Here is a 19893-nt window from a genome sequence, read left to right as displayed (position 1 = left end):
ATAAATAAAAGTCATGAAATTTCGGTCAAATATTTTTCGGTTTGGTGTCGGTATCCTATGAATGGCAGGAGTTTGGGTTATACAAAAAGATAAGGGATATGGGCAGGGGATTGGGATTGGGATTAGGATTGGGAGGGACGTCCAGCTGTGTACTCATATCTAATTTGTCAGCAATAATGCTATCATGCACGTTTCTATCTTTATAATTTTTTTTTCTAATAAATATTCATTTTTAATTTTTTATTATTTTTAATTTTTAAATGATCCGCAATGAACAAAAGATAAGGGACATGGGCAGGGGATTGGGATTGGGATTGGGATTGGGATTCCCAGCTGTGTACTCATGTCTAATTTGTCAGCAATAATGCTGTACTCATGCACATTTCTATCTTTATAATTATAAAGCATCGTTGTCAGCAAAGGTTGCCCATTTGGTTTCCTCTCTCTCTCTCTCTCTCTCTCTCTCTCTCTCTCTCTCTCTCTCGTAATTAGTATATGCACATTCATCCAAAAAATGTTGGACGACTCTATACCAGGATGGAAAAATTATTAGTTATATTGTCTATCTTAATAATTTTTACAATGAATGATGGTTTTTAACTACTCTTTTTGGAGAGTTGATATCTAAAATTTATTTTTGATCAAAGTTATGAAAAATATTTGAGAAAAAAATTTATACACTCATTGACGCATGCTAGTCACATGCGAAATTGTTATGCTATTTTGTTTTAAAAAATTATACGCGTGAATATTTGAATCCAAACCTTGCATACTCGAGGGTTTTGTGATGAGATTTCATCTATGAGTGAAAAAAATATAAAAAATGGTACCTAATTATTTAAGTTTTTGGCTCATTGTTGGTGCTTATCCATATTTATTAAGTCGACATAAATGCTCTCCCGGTTTTAATAAGTAGTATATGGTTCGAGCTAATTTTAAGCGTTTATGCATGTATTCCTACAAATGTTGATCCCGTAAAAGAGGAGGGTAGATCCTATCAATGCTAATCCCGTATATCTTCAAAATGAATAGTTGTATATTGTTTTCAATATAGAACACTCATGTCGAGTGGGTTCTTGTGATTTCATGTCTTTCTCATGATTGAGTTGTCCCAAATCTCAAGATTAGAACCACGGTATTTTTCCACCATAAGTGAGGGGTTTTCTAATAAAGTTAGGAGATGCTGCTTTTATTTCTTTATTTATTTATTTTTTATTTTTTAAAAAGAAGTAATGAGTTCCCTTCGCGAGGGAGTGGTCAAACTTAACCAAATGTAAGAAAAATTATTGAAAATTACACTGGCAGGTTTGTCCCACATTGTAAAGACTAAAGTAGAGGATGAGTTCTTCTCTAAATTGTTGGACTCAACACATAACGGCTTAAGAGTTTGGATCAAAGTTGGTGCTCGTTCATGTATATTAAGTCGGCCCAGAAACTCCCCCGGTCCCAACACTTTGTGCACCGAGCACCAGTTCGTCTTTTAATTTGCACCACTTGTCTTGTTCCTTTTACCGATGCAACTCTTACTCATCGAGGCTTCGACAGTTGGGTATAAGTTGCGTATTATAATTTTTCTTAATTTTAGAATAGCTCACATAATTTCAAACTTCACCCCAAAAATAGAAGATTTTTGTATTATCTGTCCATGCCACATGCCTCCCACTCATCATCTGGACAAAATGGTTTTTGGTGTTTTTCACATTTGTCATGGTCTTCTATCATTTCTTCTTACTGCACTATGATTATCATTAAATTATAAAATATTTATATATATTAACATCATATATGGTGGATATTTTGCATATAAAACCAAAAACGTAGCATATGATGAAAAGTATTTTCCAGAAATAGATAGAAAATTTCATTTTCTGAAGGTAATAGTTGTCGCGAAACTATTGATGCAGAGTTTGATTTTTACACCGGCAAGATGATAAAGGTACGAGGAAGAGGAAGGATCTTAATTAAGTAAAATAAAAAATAAATACGTTGCATCATGTTAATTAGTGCACATGCAATCGGAAACGCTATTTTTTCATTTTTTTTTTTTTTTTTGGGGTTAGTATGTAGCTGGAAGACGTTATAACCCATTGACACTCGACAAATGATTTTTTTTTTTCCCTAGAAAATACGAGTGGGTTTTGCGAAAGACTAATTAACCAAAGACTAATCAAGGAATCGATGATTTTAGAAAATTAATTTAGCTTTTTGTGCCCGAGAATTAGCCCTAAAGACTATACACCATTTGAGAGTAATAATGAAAAATTTAAGGAAAGGAAGACTTAATTGCCTTAAATATGACTTATCAATTCAACTTATGTGTACGTTAGGTTGATGTAAGACACCTAATAAGTGGGTTCCACTGAAATTAAAAGAAGTGAAATCCACTTGTTACGCATTTGACATCAGCACAATATGCGTTGCATCAACACAATATGCATGGACCCGGGAAGAGAGACGCATCATAATTTTCATTGTTTAAGCTCTTAATAAGAAGGCGATGCGTCATATACCTGTCTACAGCTATGAAGTGGAAAAGCGTGAGGGACTACAGCGTCTCTACCTATTAATTGGGCAATGCCCACGAAAAGAAATTGAATTGGAAGATAAAAAAAAAGGAAACGATTAAGCAGCCTCGATCTCATCTCTCTGTGTCTACTTCCCATGTACGTAGATAATTTTTCTGCAGCGGCTTCTGTAATAACTAGTTAACTCTTCTTCTTCCGCATCTGCTGTGTTCTTGATCATCCATGGCAATCTGGTTTTGGAGAAGAACGAGTAGCAGTATTATAATTGCTGGGAATAATCATGTGAAGAGGATCATGAGAGAGAAGGGCATCATCGTGATCATGCGCAATACTTCTGCCACCTCATCATCATCAGGAGGAGGAGGAGGAGGAGGAAGAACTCTCCACCGCCATTGCTGCAGCAGCAAGCACTCATCATCATCATCATCATCAGCAGCAGCAGCAGCATTAGTGTCAACAACACCCTTTGGTCTCTCTGTTTTGCGTTTTGAATCAACCAAAGCTGCTGCAGAGCTGCTCAACTATCCCCTGCAGGAGGATTTCTCTGATAAGCCTCACCACCAAGTTCAAATTCAGGTGTTAGTTAATTCCCTTCCCTTCTCTAATTAACTTCCTTTTAATTGTTTTACTTGTTGCTGTGCCTCTCATCTTCGAATTGAAAATCGGGTCTTGAACCCAATGGTTCATCCTTTCACCTGTTTAGAAAATGTTTATTAATTTTCGGAAAAGTTATCTCGGGAGGATTCCACAAGTGGTCGGGATCATCCCAGATAGCTTTTTTTGAGAAGTTAAAATTTATATAATTTTTAAAAGATAGGGAGTTGGTGTAAAGAAATTGTACAAAATTAATGATACGCATTTGAGGACATAAAGTTCAAACCACTATATTAGATTTGATATTTCTTAGGATATATTTATTCAATTCTATGTTGAGGTTATCAATTATTAATTATTTAACTAATAAATTCTTGACCAATTTACTTGGTCATGTTTAGCAAATTAACTTTCATGGGTACATTTAGAATATGGAAAATATGAGAAAATATATGAATTTTATGTTTAACTATTAAGAAAAAAAATTAATAAATTAATATATTTAAACAAATGATCAAAATCTTATTTTACATATCACTAAACTTATTATTATTATTTTAAAAAAAGCAAATCATAATTGAATAAATTAACATTCTTAATAGTGTTTATTACAAAGACAAAAAATATAATAAAAATTATTTTATTTTTAATGGAAAATATTATTTAAATAGTCTTATATTATTTTATGATTAAGACTATCTTTAAAAAAATAAAAAAGTGTGAATCAGTGGGTGCATGTGCTTTTCAAGCTTGACAGAGAAATATAATTCAATAACGATCCCTTGTCCCCTTCCTTCTGGGATAAAACACAGCCATATATAGGGATGAGCATTCGGTTGGTTCAGTTAATTCGGCTAATTAATTGAATTAATCAAAAATTTTTTGTTAAAAAATTTCATTAACCAAACCAACTGAAATTTCATATTTAACCGAATTCAAAACCGATCGAACCAAATTTCAATTAAATTGGTTAACCGATTTAATATTTTAATATATATATAATATTAAATTTTAATAGATATAATAGATATAAATAAATAAAATTTTATTATATATATAATATATAAAATATTTTAATATATAATATATATAATTATTTATTGTTAATTTATACTATTTGGTTAATTCAGTTAACCGAATTAACCAAATCCAAAAACCGAAATTCAACGAAAATGAAAATGGAAACGAATCGACCTAATTATTCGGTTAATTTGGTTAATTCAATTTTAACCGAATTATGCTCACCCTTAGCCATATATATATTTAAAAAAATTTAATATATTCTATAAAAGCATGTGCAGATTGTTAGGACCAAAGGAGCCCATGGGTAGGCTTAATACACATGGATGAACACCAACTTGACCCAAAAGCTTAAACCTATTGGGTCTTGGGTCCAACCATATATATAAACACCCATCATCCACTCTTTTTTCTTTTTCACAAAAAAAGAGGACAACACCTCCTAACTTTATTAGAAAATCTCTCACTTATGGTGGAGGAATACCGTGGTTTCAATCTTGAGATCCCATCATCCACTCTAATTTTCCAATATGGGACAAGCTCACAAGTGGAATTTTCAACAATTTTCCTCTCACTTGTGAGTTCTAACTGCTCCACCTTGAACAGAAATTGTCTCCATTCAGGGAGTAAGCCCAATTTTCCAACAGTTGCTCAAGTGGGCCTTACCACTGTAGCCTTACGTGCGTCAGATTGCATTCCATGTGCTTCCGAACTAATCCTACCTCTCACGTTTTGACCCTATTCGGATCCATCCGCAGCCTAGATGATCCTTATTGGCCTCAGCTACACACTTGGTCCTTCAATTATTAGTACGTCAGGAGAATTAACTTCCCGTCTCGACTTTTTCAATGTCGCTTAACCAGAGTTATGAATTGTCGTCTCTGATACCATTTGTTAGGACCGAAGGAGCCCATGGGTGGACTTGATACACATGAGTGAGCACCAACTTGACCCAAAAGCTTAAACCTATTGGGTCTTGGATCCAACCATGTATACAAGCACCCATCATCCACTCTATTTTTCTAATGTGGGACAAGCTCACAAGGGAATTCTTAAAAAAGATATTATATATATATATATATATGTGTGTGTGTGTGTGTGTGTGGAGAGAGAGAGAGAGAGAGAGAGAGAGAGAGAGAGAGAGAGAGAGAGAGAGAAAGAGAGGAGAAAATGACAGTATTATATCTAGTGAGGTTTGTCGTGAGATATTTGACCAAACATGATCGTCCAATTCCTGTAAAACCTATCACTAAAATACCCCTAGAGGGGTTATCATTTCCAAAATTTTGCTTAACAAGAAATGCCTTATTTGCAAGATGGACATCCGTTACATGTGTCGTTCGATTCCAAAAATCTCCATAAGTGAAATTTCAGCTTTTGAATCTTGGTTAATTGAATCCTATCACATAAGTCAATGCTATCATGAGCCCGTGGCACATAGCATAACTCATATGTACATATGAAGTATTTGATGCTGCACATTTTTTCTAAGTCTTATTTGATGAACTAAATGAAGAACTCGAAGCTAATCCCATGTTTGGAGGTTACAATTTTTTGTATCTTATATTTATTTTGTATGAATTTAAATCGAATATTATATAAAATTAAATTATATTTCCCAATTTATGGAAAGGTGCCTCTTCACATGACCCCTATAGCTATGATTAATAAAATAAAAAGAATATGATCCTTATAATTTTTCTCTTTCGTTATTTAATTTGCAATCTATTCTACTCTCTTTCTATTTTATTCTTGCGTTCAAATATTTGCTTAGTATTTACACATTTGTTTTTGTATTCACATAAAGATTCTATTTATTTTAATTGAAGTGATTTTCTCATGAAATAAATTAAGTTAAACACTAGGTACACGATCCTGCATGTGGGATAGGTCTCCTCAATGATCTATTGTCCTGCTATCGTGTAAGGAAGCCAACCCTCTCCTATCATTTTAAATTTGACATCATTTTTCTTGCTTTTGTTAAAATGATTTTTTAGTTAAAAACTAATCCATAGCTTCACTAGGAATTGAAGCTCGTCATACTACGAAATTTTTTACCCTTTGTGCTAATGCATACATGGATGAATTTCCTACACTGGAGTAACTGATCTTCTGAGATCTTCTATTGATGCATATTTGCAATCTTCAGCCAAGTCTTTTCTTCTGAATGTGCCTTTTGGTTATTGCAGCAGACACTGGATTTTCCAGGAGGACCAATTTCCTTTACCTCCAAAATGAGATTCATTCCCGAGTCCCCCACAGAAAGGATACGTTGTTATCGGGTACTCGACGATGATGGACAGTCCCTTATGCACGGCACATCACCACAGGTATCTCCTCATTCTGTGTACTCCAATCTTTTGAATCCAGTTTGAAAAATCGTACCAAAGCGCCACAGAATTAAGCTTTTAAGTACTCGAAAATGATCGATGCAAAGTACATATAAACTGCATATCTGCACTAGAACTTCCTGTGGAAATGTAGTTAAGTACCCTTGGCTGTTAAGTGTAGATGCAAATCGACTATTGACACTTTCACATTTGTTAGGTAAGCAAGGAAGTTGCAGTAAAGATGTACAGCAGCATGGTTGCCCTTCAAATAATGGATACCGTTTTCTTCGAGGCGCAGAGGCAAGGGAGAATTTCCTTCTATATCACTTCAAAGGGAGAAGAGGCAATCAACATTGCATCAGCAGCTGCACTCACCTCAGATGATGTTGTCCTTCCTCAGGCAAGTTTGTATTGGATTACCTGTTCCTTGGAAAATGGGGAACAAGCAACTAGTTGAATTCGACTTGGGTCTATTCTTTTCATGAGAATGATTGTTACTGTCTATGTTTGATCTGAGTGAATGTGTGATGCAGTACAGGGAGCCAGGGGTGCTACTATGGCGGGGTTTCACCTTCCAAGAATTTGCAGACCAGTGCTTTGGGAACAAGGCGGATTACGGGAAAGGCAGGCAGATGCCCATCCATTACGGGTCAAACAAGCACAACTATGTCACCGTGTCATCGCCCATGGCGTAAGATCAAGATCCTTTTCAACACTGACCATAATATAAAGTAATGTTGATAGTCAACACTGAGAATGAATCTTCATTGGGCTTTGTACATGCTTGTCAGCACACAACTTCCTCAAGCTGTGGGGGCTGCTTACTCCCTTAAAATGGATAAGAAGAATGCCTGTGTAGTCACTTACATTGGGGATGGTGGCACCAGTGAGGTAAACCTCTCTCTCTCTCTCTCTCTCTCTCTCTCTCTCTCTCTCTCAACTAATATCTGTAATATTGTGACAGGGAGATTTCCATGCCAGTTTAAATTTTGCAGCAGTTACGGAAGCTCCGGTTATTTTTATCTGTCGCAACAATGGATGGGCAATCAGCACTCCTACCACCGAACAGTTTCGAAGTATGTTTCTTTGCCCATGGCTTTTTCTTATTTCGACAATTCAAGTAGTTCCTTACCAAAGCCCATGTATTTTCTTCAAATCTGAATTGTGAACTCACTTGTATTTGGCAGGCGATGGTATTGTGGTTAGGGGTCAAGCTTATGGAGTTCGAAGCATTCGGGTAGACGGAAACGATACTCTTGCTGTTTACAGTGCTATTCGAGCAGCCCGTGAAATGGTGATCAGTGAGCAGAGACCTGTACTAATTGAGGTAAGTGTATAAGCAACCGGAGTGGCTGTTTACACTGCAATTCTAGTAGTCTGTGAAATGGGCATTTTCTGAACTGCTGGTTTCCATTTTAGGCTCTCACTTATCGAGTCGGACACCATTCAACATCTGATGATTCCACCAAGTACCGCTCGGTTGATGAGATCGAGCACTGGAAAATGGCGCGCGACCCGATCGCGAGATTTAGAAAATGGGTTTCGAGGAATGGTTGGTGGAGTGAACAAGATGAATCAGACCTTCGAACTAGGGTCCGGGATCAGGTGAGCAAAAAAACATGAACATTTTAATATCTTTTCATGGCTAGAATTCATTGACTTATTTGTTCTTTCAGATATTGAAAGCAATTCAATCTGCGGAAAGAACTGACAAACAGCCATTGGGTGAGTTGTTCACTGATGTGTATGATGATCCACCATTGAACCTTGTTGAGCAAGAGAAATCACTCAGAGAAACCATCAGAAAACACCCAGAAGAATACCCATCTGATGTTCCTGTTTAGATTTCTCAATTGAACTGGTAATGTTCATATATAGTCTGCTGGTAACAAGAGCAACTCTCTAATTAATTTGTTCTTCCCAATTTTCTTTCCTTCAAAAAAAATTTTTTTCACTATTTTTCATTGTCAAGGCAATGCCTTCATCTATAATTTTGTGATTTAGTAACTTTGAAGAAGGATTTTTGTAAATGTAATTAGAAACTTCAGCTGTATTCTTGTTCTCTAGAAGCATAATGGGAATCAGTATTAACCAATGGAATAGCTTTTCTTGTGAGCCATATGCAGGAAAATGGAGTATCAACTATTTGAATCTTTTTATGGGCTTGGAGTGGCCTTAGGGTTGAATGGGCTTGGGGGAATTGTTTGCAAACCCATTTGAGGAAATCGAGCCCAAACTTTTTCAACTTTATATTTTAAAAATCAGGCTGGGGTGTAATCCCAAGGTTGTTTTTTATTCATACGGTTTAGCCGGTTCGATTGCTAACGAATTTTTTTTTAATCCCTAACTTTTTTAGAAAATCGAAATTAAGCATGTATGCAAATTGAAATGTGAGGTACTAAACAATTGAAGACTTGTGATTTGAATTCTTCAATCGAAGTGTACTTTTTTTTGTTGGGAAAATTCAATTTTTAAGGCGTTTTCTAGAGAGGTATAGAATGAGTGGGAGCCAAAAGAGAAGTGCTAGAAAGAAAATTCTAAACAAGCGAAGGCAAGAATATGCCTTTCCTTAGTTTACCCAAAGGATCAGCGTAGTCCTTCGGTCAGAACTTTTTATTTTCTTATTCAATGAAATCGTTTCAAATAGTGAGTCCTATTGTATTATATGTGAACCCCATCAAGTGAAAAATTATTCAAATATGATCAAGAATTAAGAAAAACTAAATATTAAGTATGTATAGAATTAAAACTTTGTTCAGTGATTTGATATGTTTTTTTATTTTTTTCAAACTTTCCTTGATAACCAAATATGAAAAAGTGAAAGTCTTTTTATTTTCCTTTCTTTTTTCCAATATATTTTTTTAACAGTTACAATCCAAGTGTAAAGCTTCTTTGATTTAGCATATCAACCATTGCTCACTCACAAACACAACTTATGTGGCTAAATTATTTTATTCCACAATAACCTATGCATTTGAGAGAGCTTTGCCTACATCAAGTTTACTATGAACTATTTCCTTCATTTGGCTACAACCGTACATCTTTTAGTAAGCTTTTATATAATGTTTTCCATTACTAAAGATTGTGTTTGGGAACACAAATTTCGGACTTTGAGTTTGGATTCATGTGGACTTGGACCAAAGTTAACACAATTTTATATTGTATATATTATTATCCAAGTAAATACAAATCCAAATAGATTTAAATTTCAAGTTCCCAAATAGGGTGTAAATGCATTAGAGTATCCTTATCATTAGGCCTTCTTGGAGAGACCAAATTTAACATGAAATTTGGATACATTTCTTACATTTAAGAATTATTCTACCCCATTATTAGTCTGTAAGCACACACCTCCCTTGCCTCATTCTTAAATTATATTTCAACTCAACATAAACAATAGAGTTCTTTAAGAAACATATATCCTAAAGGTTAGATTTCAAATTTTTATAACATATATATTTTATTTAAATTTCAAAAGAATGTGGGAAGAGATATGAGATGAGAGATGTGTCATTTTTTATGTATAACAAGATAATGTATAGTAATATGCTCAAAAGAAATATTTTCTTCACGTAAAGTTTAAAATCCATCAATTATAAGATGTCATGTTAGCCCTTGAACCCATGCAAGTGAAAAGTATTGTTAAATGTAAATCCTCAACATTTCAGTGGGTTGGTGAATTTCAAATTTTACATGAAAGAACTGCCCCTTTTAAGCAATTTTTTTTTTTTAATATAATAGACACGCCTTTTGTTTACACTTTCAAGCTTAAAAGGTTTTTAGATAAGATGGTATTATAAATATAAAATTTATTCTTGTACGTTTGTGTGATAGCTTAAGTGGTTCTTGATGCTTTGTTTACACTATATATTATTTTTATTTATTTATTTTTTACGAAAACCTCAAATTTATTGATAGCCCTCATTTATGGTAGAGGAAAACTGTGGTTTCAAACATGCCACAAGGGATTTACAAATAAACTAGCAAAACCATCCCAGGCCACAAAATCAATACAAGCCTAACAAAACCCGTACCATTATCCGACTAAAACAACCTAAACAAGACCATATGAATCAAAATAAAACAAACACAAACAAAAACAAAATACCTGCAAACTAAGGTCAATTACGTGCAAAACAAAAACCTGAGGAAAACATAGAAGAACCAAATGATGACATTTAAAAATGAAGGCTTGAAATACTCATTTTATCCATACGAATTAGACATCTCATTTTACTTGGCAGCACATCACCTATAAAATATCTCCTCGTGTTGCCTCCCTCGCCTTGATGAGCTAAGTAATCCGCCACTTGATTACCTTTTCTAAATTGATGCTTTATAGAGAACTGAAGGTCTTGAAGCTCCTCCTCTAACAATTCCCAAAAGTCCTATAAGTACTAGGAAGAGCAAATTCCAAATGTGATCCATCCCACCACTAATTTTGAGTCTCTTTCAATACAAATATTCTAATATTCCAACTCTTTATAGAGCTGAACACCACTAGTGAGAGCCTACAACTCCGCTCTATTATTAGTACCTGCCTCAATTTTTTCAGAGATAGCGGCCTTAATATTACCTGATGAGTCGCGGATGATACCACCACCACTACCACAGGAAAGCGAGGTCATAGTTGTTTCATTTTCTTCGTCTGAGCAGTGTACTAAATATTTTCTTTTCCTGCCTCTCTTAGATTCGTCGTTCGGAGATTCGCCTTTGACGAAGCGACGTCCGGTGACGGAGGCTCGCAAGACTCGCGAGCAAAAGCTAGGGCACAATTCTTCTCTTTTGCTGCTTCTTAACTTGCAAATTTGATATGTAACATAGATTTATCAACTTCGTTCCTTCCAAGTGTTGATGCTTATTTGCATTGCATTCAACATTGTTTTTAGGGGAAAAATAAACATTATCAAAACATTTTTTTTAGGAGAAGAAACTAAAGAACACAATAGTTTACACTATATTTAAACCTTAACTAATCAATAGACTTGGAATTGTTCTTCTCATATCTAAAATAAATAAGGTTTTATTGATTTTTTTTAAAAGTAACAATATTTGTATTTCATTTTCTTCTAATTAATTGTGTTAATTAATAATTAAAATATCCACTTAAATAATCTAAATAAGATTTATATTTTTAGTAAAATATTCAGTGTCACTGACTCGTAATGATACAAGCCCACGTAGTAAGGTTCCACGAGGTACAACAGTGTGGGATCCACACTACTATACCTAGTACGGTCCTACCACATGAACCTGTGTCATCATAGGTCCATTATAATATGAGCTCATGACATATAGTATAACTCATTTTTTTGTTTTGACAAATTTACACACCTTTATCTTATAAAAAGGATGCCTTGGAGTCTTTCAAGTTGCCCCATATAAGAAACAATATCCAATAAAGATAAAAAAAAATCAAAGATCATGGCTTGAAGTTGGACCAAGCAATAGTACTAACCACAAGGTAGGGGTGGGGGGAATATATAATGTGTGTAGGGAGAATGTAGGTATATATAATGAGGTTTTTGGCTTACTCCACTCATATTAAAAAGCTTTTAGATTCTTCAAAAGTTAGATAAATTTATATGTGGTATAGTTTCAAATAGTGAGTCCTATTGTATTATATGTGAACCCCATCAAGTGGAATCCACGAGAAATTCAGTATTTGGAATAATTTCATTATTTGGAAAACCTTGATCAGAAGACCATGGTGTTCTTTTGAGAGGGTCTAATTTTTTACTTAGCCTAATATCCCATTTAGATCAAGGATTTTGTTTGGAGGAAGGAAAGGGAAATAAGGACATTCATTTTCCACTATATTTTCTTTCTATATCAAGTAAATGAAAAATTGTTCTAGTATGATTAAGAATTAAGAAAAACCAAATATTAAGTATGTGTAGAATTAAAACTTTGTTCATTGATTTGATGTTTTTTATTTTCTTCTCATTTTCCTTGATAATCAAATATGGAAAAGTGAAATTCTTTTTATTTTCCTTTCTTTTCTCCAAAGTATCAACCATTCCTCACTCACAAACACAACTTCTGTAGCTAAGTTATTTTCTTCTACAATAACCTATGTAATTGAGATATCTTTGTTTGCATCAAGTTTACTATAAACTATTTCCTTCATATGGCTACAACTATACATCTGTTGTAATATGTGGCTCATATGTTGAGTGGAAAGCATGTACAAAGAAAAAACATGGTGAAAAATAGAGATGTTGGTATGCAGAACCAATTCGTCAAGGTTTTGTTAGGTTTAGAAGAAATAGTCAACTGTTTTCTTGTGTTACATCGACTGTTTGGTCTCGATTTCAAATCATCGATAGTATTGTTAAGCGTCCCAGCCCGAGAGTATATAGTCTAGAGGGGTGGGGGGGGGTGAATGGATTCTTTTCGCAGAATTTGTATTGTTCTACAAAATAAAATACTTGGCAATATTGCAGAAAATTATATCACAATATACACAAAATAAATCATACACAAGATAAAATAAAGAGTGAAGGGAGAGAAAGCTTAACACCGGAGATTTAATGTGGTTCAGCACTAAGCCTACGTCCATGCCTTGGCACCAAGTCAAGGATTCCATAATCCACTATGAACGCTCCATTCCCGGTAGAGCAACCCTTACAACTCGGGTATACAACCCTACACTCGGGAACAAATCCCTACACACTTACAAAGAACCTTCATTTAGGTCCACACAGAACCTTTACAATAAGATGGGTATACAAATGATACTCCCCACAATGAGCTTATTGTAATTACAAAACAAACCTCACACCATTCACTTTGTCTAGTCGACCATTCACCCACTGGTTGACCATTGCCCTGCACTGGTCGACCAATTACTTGGTCTGTGAGGAAAAATTAGCTACTGGAATTTCTGGTTGACTATTCCCTTATTCTAGTCGACCACTGCCCTGAATTAGAAAAATCTATCAACATAAAAGTTGTGAGATTTTTTCTTAACTTTCCATAGACACTAAGATAGTCCTTTTTGGACTCTTCTAACAAAAGTTATGCCCCAAATACCAAAGGATGTTCAGGAAAGGTGATTGGTGCATAATTAAGGTTTTAAACCCAACCAAAAAGCCTTTTAATCACTTAAAACATTCTTGGACAAAAGTATATGAAATATATTAAATCTAATAAAGTTTAATACTTGTCCAAATGAGTTTCTCCTTGAATATAAGATATCTTGTTAGTAAAAATACATTTGAAAAATTGTTTCGATATCTTATATGCTTAGTATATCCTTTATGAAAATATACTTGACTTTCTTGAGTGCTTAGGACAAAAAGCTCGTTTTGACACAACCGGGACTAAGTATAAAAATGTTCTTAAAACTAGAATGTTAAAAACTTGTCCCTTTGAAAACATATTTTGAATTTAGGATTCTTTTGACAAACTCTTTTATTTTAACTTTGAAAACTATTAAAGTTGAGTTTGTGACTTTAGGTGAAATCTTATTTATTCATTGTCGCGACGTCCCGGGAGCGCGAGTGCCCCGGGCGGCGAAATAAAAAATTATTTTTACTTTTAAGGAAAAACATGGAATATCGGAGTCGCCACTAACCTTTAGTGCGGTTAGAACACATGATTACTACCCCGTTAGAGGTAGAATCGGTCTACATTACAAGAGTTAGGCTCGGGAGTTCGGTTACGCGAGGGGAAGGTACGAGCACCCCCTACGCGCCTGTTCTTACGAACAATACCTAATTAATTTGAAATTATTCCTAAGTTAATCTAATAATTCTTTAAATTACTCCTTTTTATGAATTAGAAATACATGTAAAAAATAAATAAATAAATAAATAAATAAATATATATATATATATATATATATATATATATATATATATATATATATTCCCTCAGAGCTTAGGATACGTGAAGCCCGAAGGCTCATACCCCCCGCAATTAAATCATAGGGAAGAAAATCAAGAAAATACTTTACCAAAAATAGCTCCCAGATTTATTTTCAAAATTTAGAGAATTTTTAAAAATAATTTAAAATATTTACAAAATTCTTTGGGAGGTTTCAATATATGATAATAGGATAATAAACTAAGATATTAAACTACCACAATACATATAATAAGCAATAAAATACCATATACTATATATATGAAGATACTAAAGATACTAAAACAATACCATATATATTAGAATACTTAAAAAAAATATACACTAATAAATAACACAAAATATAACAATAATAATAATAATATAGAATAAAATACTAAACTTAACATAATACTAAAATATGCCAATATTATTAACATGAATGTGAATCTAAGAATACTAAATATAACAACATACTTAATATAACATTATACTCATATACACCATATAATAATATAACAATATACACTATAGGAATATTCGCTACAACAATAACAATATAACAATACGACAATAATATAACAATATAACAATATATATAAATATATACAATATGGAAATAATTAAAGAAACAAATCAATCCTATAATTAAAATGTAAACTATACAATATGGAAACATAGAAAAACCTAAAATTGAAACACAATAATAATATGAAAACATGTAAGCTAATATACAATAGAATGTGCATGAATATGCAAATAATTATATAAGGCAATCACAATAATAATGCAAATATACAAACTATACAAAAAAATGTGCATTCAAAATAATATAAATATACAAATAAACATATAAGGCAATAACAATAATATATATGCACATTAGATAATAACTAATAAATGACAACAATAGTAATAGTACTCCAATAATATAATAATAATAATAAGAACATACCAACAATATAATAATAATACTAATAATAATAAGTCAACAATATAATAACATTACTAATAATAATACAAACAAAGTAACACTAATACAAGTAAAATCAATATAATAATGTTAATACAATTAATATAATGGCAATAATAATATCCAAGCAATTTACTAATAATAATATACAAATAATAATAACAATATGATCAACATAAAAAAAAAAACCTTCAATAACAGTTTTAATATATATAACAAGGATAAAATAAAGAAAAATTTAAACATTAAAACATAAGGTGTGTGTGTGTGCATGTATTTACAGAGACTCACCACCGCGGGTGCTCAGAGGGGACTGCTGCAAGATGGTGCAGCAGAGGAGGGCCTCGGTTGGCCTAGTGTTGTTCACGGCGGCTGCAGTTGGCCGAAGATGATGAGGGTCTCGCCGGAGGTTTGGGTTCAGTCTGGTGTTGATGGAGAACGCCGGTGATGGTGGAAGCTGCTACTGCTATCGCCGGAGAAGGTGGTGGCGGCGTCGAGGGGTCGTGGCCGTGAGCAGCAACGGGTGCGGCCGCGGGGGTCTGAGTGCTTGTAGGAGCAAGGAGTGGTGGTGGGTCTGGCCGGAGCTGTGGTTGGCAGCTGCTGGTGCTCCGGCAGGGAAGTTGGTGGACGCGTAACGGGGTCGTGAAAAGCTGCCGAAGTAATGGCATGTCAGGCGGCCATGGGGCCGTTCGGCTGTGCGGCGAGGGGGAGCAGCAGGGGGGCTGCTCGTGAAGGATGCTCACGGCTGGGAGTCTACGGTTGCAGTGCCAAGATAAAACTCGGAGAGGTAGGGGAGTTGAGATGAGGGGGCGGCGGATGGCCTCGGCTGGAGGTTGTTTGCTCGGCTGTGGGCAGAGAGCAGAATGGCAGAGAAGGGTTTTTTTTTTTTTGTTCTGTTTTCTTTTTGGGCAGCGCCCCCTTATATAAAAAAAAAAAAATTCTAAAACCCTAAAAAAAACTTCCTTTTTCGATTTTATTTTATTTATTTATTTTTCTGCTTTTACTATTATGGTAATAATGAAAATAGTAGTACTAATAATAATAATTATAATAATAATATAAGGATCAATAAGGAAATAATAATAATAATAATAATAATAATAATAATAATAATAATACTACTACTACTACTAACAGTAAATAATAATAAATAATTATAGTAAAATTAAAAATAATAAAAATATTATCAGTAAAATAATAATAATAATAATACTAATAAAAATAAGGTAATAATACAAACATTAAAAGTAATAATTAATAATAATAATAATAATGATAACATTACTAATAAAAATAAAGATAATAAAAATAATAATAGCCAAAATAAGATACTAATGCTAATAATAATAATAATAATAATAATAATAATAATAATAATAATAATAATAATAAGGTAAAAAATAAATAAATAAATAAAAATAATAGTAATAATAATCCAGAATAATTATAGTAAATTAAGAATAATAATAATAGTAAAATAAAGATAATAAAAACACTAATAATAATAATAATAAGAAAATAATAACAATAATAATAGTAATAAAAATAATAATAATAATAATAATAATAGAAAAATTATAATAATAATAATAATAATATTGGGTCTGGGTAAAAATGGGGTGTTTACACTCATGTGTCCTATTATGCATATGAAATTGCTCAACTCTTACTCAGAAATCATGCAAGAAACAAAACACAAGAGTTACAACATAAACTACCTCAAACACACACCCTATTACATATAATACAACACTAAGCTTCCTTTGGTGTGCTTGGGTTCATCCGAGTACGTAACCTTTTGATCTTTCCTACTTCGATTGTCAACTTGGTCCAATCTTTGCCTTTTGACCAATACTTCAAGTATTTGTCCCTTGAACTTGTACTAAACATAATCTGTAAAGATGGAATGCACTAGAAACAATAAGTAGGTTAATATTATCAAAACACATATACCATGATAATGTAGCCAACCAGGCTAACAAGTATGTTTGAAACCATTGACGGTTTTGCTCGGTTACTCAACGTTAGTTTTTGAATTTTGAATTGGGAAGTTATATAGGCTAGGTTTCGGGGGGAAAACCTCTGGGAGGGTTATATATACATGTTTTATATTGTAATTCAAATGTCTTTGGATACAAGATAGTGAAAATTCACTACTGTTTACTCCCGTGGATGTAGGCATTGCCAAACCACATAATTCTTCATATCATTGTTTTTATTGCTTTCATATAATTTGTGTGCTTGTGTTTTCTGTATATTTTACTGTTGGTTGCTGTGTTATAAGATCATTTTATTTTCGCTGCACATTTATTTGCACTACAAATTGGTATCAGAGCATTACGTTATAATGATTTCTAAATTTTTTTCTGCAAAGTTTGATGTTGTTAAGTTCGATGGAACAAAAAATTTCAGACTATGGCAGAGAAGGGTTAAAGATCTATTAGTGGAGCAAGGTATGGTGAAGGCATTATACGGAGGTCAACCGAAAGGCACGGATGAGGAATCTCTGGCGGCTGTTTGGCAGAAACTAGAAATCCAGTATATGTCCAAGTCTTTAACGAACAAATTGTATCTTAAGTAGAAGTTGTATTGGCTTAAGATGACAGAGGGTTCGAATTTGAACCAACACATCAATGTGTTCAATCAAATAATTAGTGATTTGATGCTGGTTAATGTGAAATTCGAGAAAAAAATACAAGGAGTTGATGCTATTGAATTTTATACATGCGTCTCATAATTATAAAAATCTGGTTAATGCTCTAACATGGAGACAAGAAACCTTGAATTTGGAAGAGGTAAGCGCTCTGTTGGGTTTTCATCAGAAGAAGAAAGCCTGTGATGAATTTTCGTAAGGTGAAGGGCTTGTGGTAGAGGGTAACCAGGAACGTGGGAGAACATATATCGAACACCCTACTGCACTAGCATAGGGAACCTTTGACATGTCATAGATATCATCATTTGTCCTTGGGCACTAAGCGGTAGACAATTTAAAATGATTCGCCAATGGTGTACACATGAGTCTTGCATTAACCATGCCAAACCTTTCCAACACTTTCTCCAAAAAACTACCCTGGAATAACCACAATCTCCTTGTAGCTCTGTCCCTGCGAATATCCAACCCAAGAATCTTCTTGGTTGCACCCAAAACCTTCATGTCATATTATTTTCTTAATAGAGTTTCCAAATTATTAACCTCAGTTAAAGTCTTCTCAGCAATTAACATGCAATTCACATAAAATAACAGAGAAATCACCCACTTGCATCCTATCGCCCTCTTCCCTTCTAGAAGCTCCACCAATTCCCACGTCTAATTCTTATGCAATGACTTTATTTCCTCCACCATAACACTCATCCATTTACTTTTCCCTTGAATGTGCACTGCCTCTTGAAAAATAGTTGGAACCTTACTACTGATAATGAATGCATAAAACATCAGATCATCAAATTTATACCTAGGTGGTGACCTGATAGTGCATCTGGGCCCACTGTGATCCTGCTGGTCTCCTAAGTTAGAACTCCCTACATTATGAACAATGTCATCTTTGTCTTGAGTCTCTAACTCCACTTACATTACATGCTCATTGCTGCTACAATTTTTTGGCACTTGTTTCTTTTCATCTACCCGAGTACGTTGCACCATGGCTTTCCCATAAAAAATCATGTCTCCACTAATCACCACCTTGTTTGCCATTGTATCTCATAGCTTGAACCCACTTTTCTGATACCTCAGAAAGATGTACCGTCTAGACATTGCACCAAGCTTAGATCTAATCTTTGATGTGATTAGTGTAATCCCAAGAGGGGGGGGGGGTGAATTGGAGATTTAAAAAATTTAGGTCAATTGACTAGCAACAGTATACCACAACCTATGGTCTTTTCTAAACAATTCCTATTCAACTGATACAAAAAATTATTCAGATGAGCAAGGTATATATAGCAGTTCTAGTATTTCACAAGAAATCACAAATATGTATCTAAATGTCAGTGCAATAATTCCAGCAGATACAGATAAGCAATCAAACAAAAAATATAAAGCAAGTAAAACAAGAGTGACACCAGATGTTTTATTGAGGTTCGACAATTGTGCCTACGTGTCCACCTCAAGTAAAACCAGCTTAGAGGATTCACTACCTTTGCTCACTTACGGGTGGAGCGACACCGTTTATAACACTCTCTCCTTACTGGGTGAGGGAAACCCCAGGTCACATTCACAGGGCTGACCCCAACCTTTACAACTGATCCTTATGGGTTAGATCAACACCCCCTCAGGTTGTGCCTAGAATACAACCGATCCTTACAAGCTAGATCACCACCTCCTCAGGCCACGCCTAGAATACAACCACAAGTAATAAATGTGTACAATAACCAGTGCTTCTTTCACAAGCAGATATGTACCACAATACAACCAATGCACCCTAATATGATAAAAATTTAATGCTCAATAGAGTATTTCAACTATATCTCTCAAAAGAGATGTATAAGAGATAATGATCTTTGAGTTAAAAGAAATATTATATTAAGAACTCTTCAAAGATCTTAATGCACAAATAATATCTCCAAAAATATTTTTGAAGGAAAGTGTAGGAGATATCCGATATCTTGC

The 19893-nt window shown here is 34.0% G+C and overlaps 1 protein-coding gene across 2 annotated transcripts; it reads left to right on the top strand.

Moving 5' to 3' along the window:
• The first annotated feature begins 1963 nt into the window (after nucleotides 1-1963).
• LOC131161568 (2-oxoisovalerate dehydrogenase subunit alpha 1, mitochondrial-like) lies at nucleotides 1964-8564 on the top strand. Of its 2 annotated transcripts, none has more exons than XM_058117409.1 (9): nucleotides 1964-3101; nucleotides 6329-6469; nucleotides 6687-6869; nucleotides 7003-7160; nucleotides 7261-7360; nucleotides 7434-7545; nucleotides 7657-7796; nucleotides 7889-8074; nucleotides 8146-8564. In XM_058117409.1, exons 1-9 carry the CDS (start codon nucleotides 2748-2750, stop codon nucleotides 8311-8313), a joined length of 1542 nt encoding a protein of 513 aa, XP_057973392.1. In that variant the 5' UTR covers nucleotides 1964-2747; the 3' UTR covers nucleotides 8314-8564. The 2 variants fall into 2 exon arrangements, with proteins under 2 accessions (XP_057973392.1, XP_057973393.1); XM_058117410.1 differs by having other exon boundaries at nucleotides 2451-3101; nucleotides 6332-6469.
• The last annotated feature ends 11329 nt before the right edge of the window (nucleotides 8565-19893 follow it).

Source organism: Malania oleifera, chromosome 8 (genome assembly GCF_029873635.1).
Source record: "Malania oleifera isolate guangnan ecotype guangnan chromosome 8, ASM2987363v1, whole genome shotgun sequence".
In the NCBI taxonomy this organism is placed as follows: domain Eukaryota; kingdom Viridiplantae; phylum Streptophyta; class Magnoliopsida; order Santalales; family Ximeniaceae; genus Malania; species Malania oleifera.
This window is presented reverse-complemented; position numbering and strand designations above follow the sequence as displayed.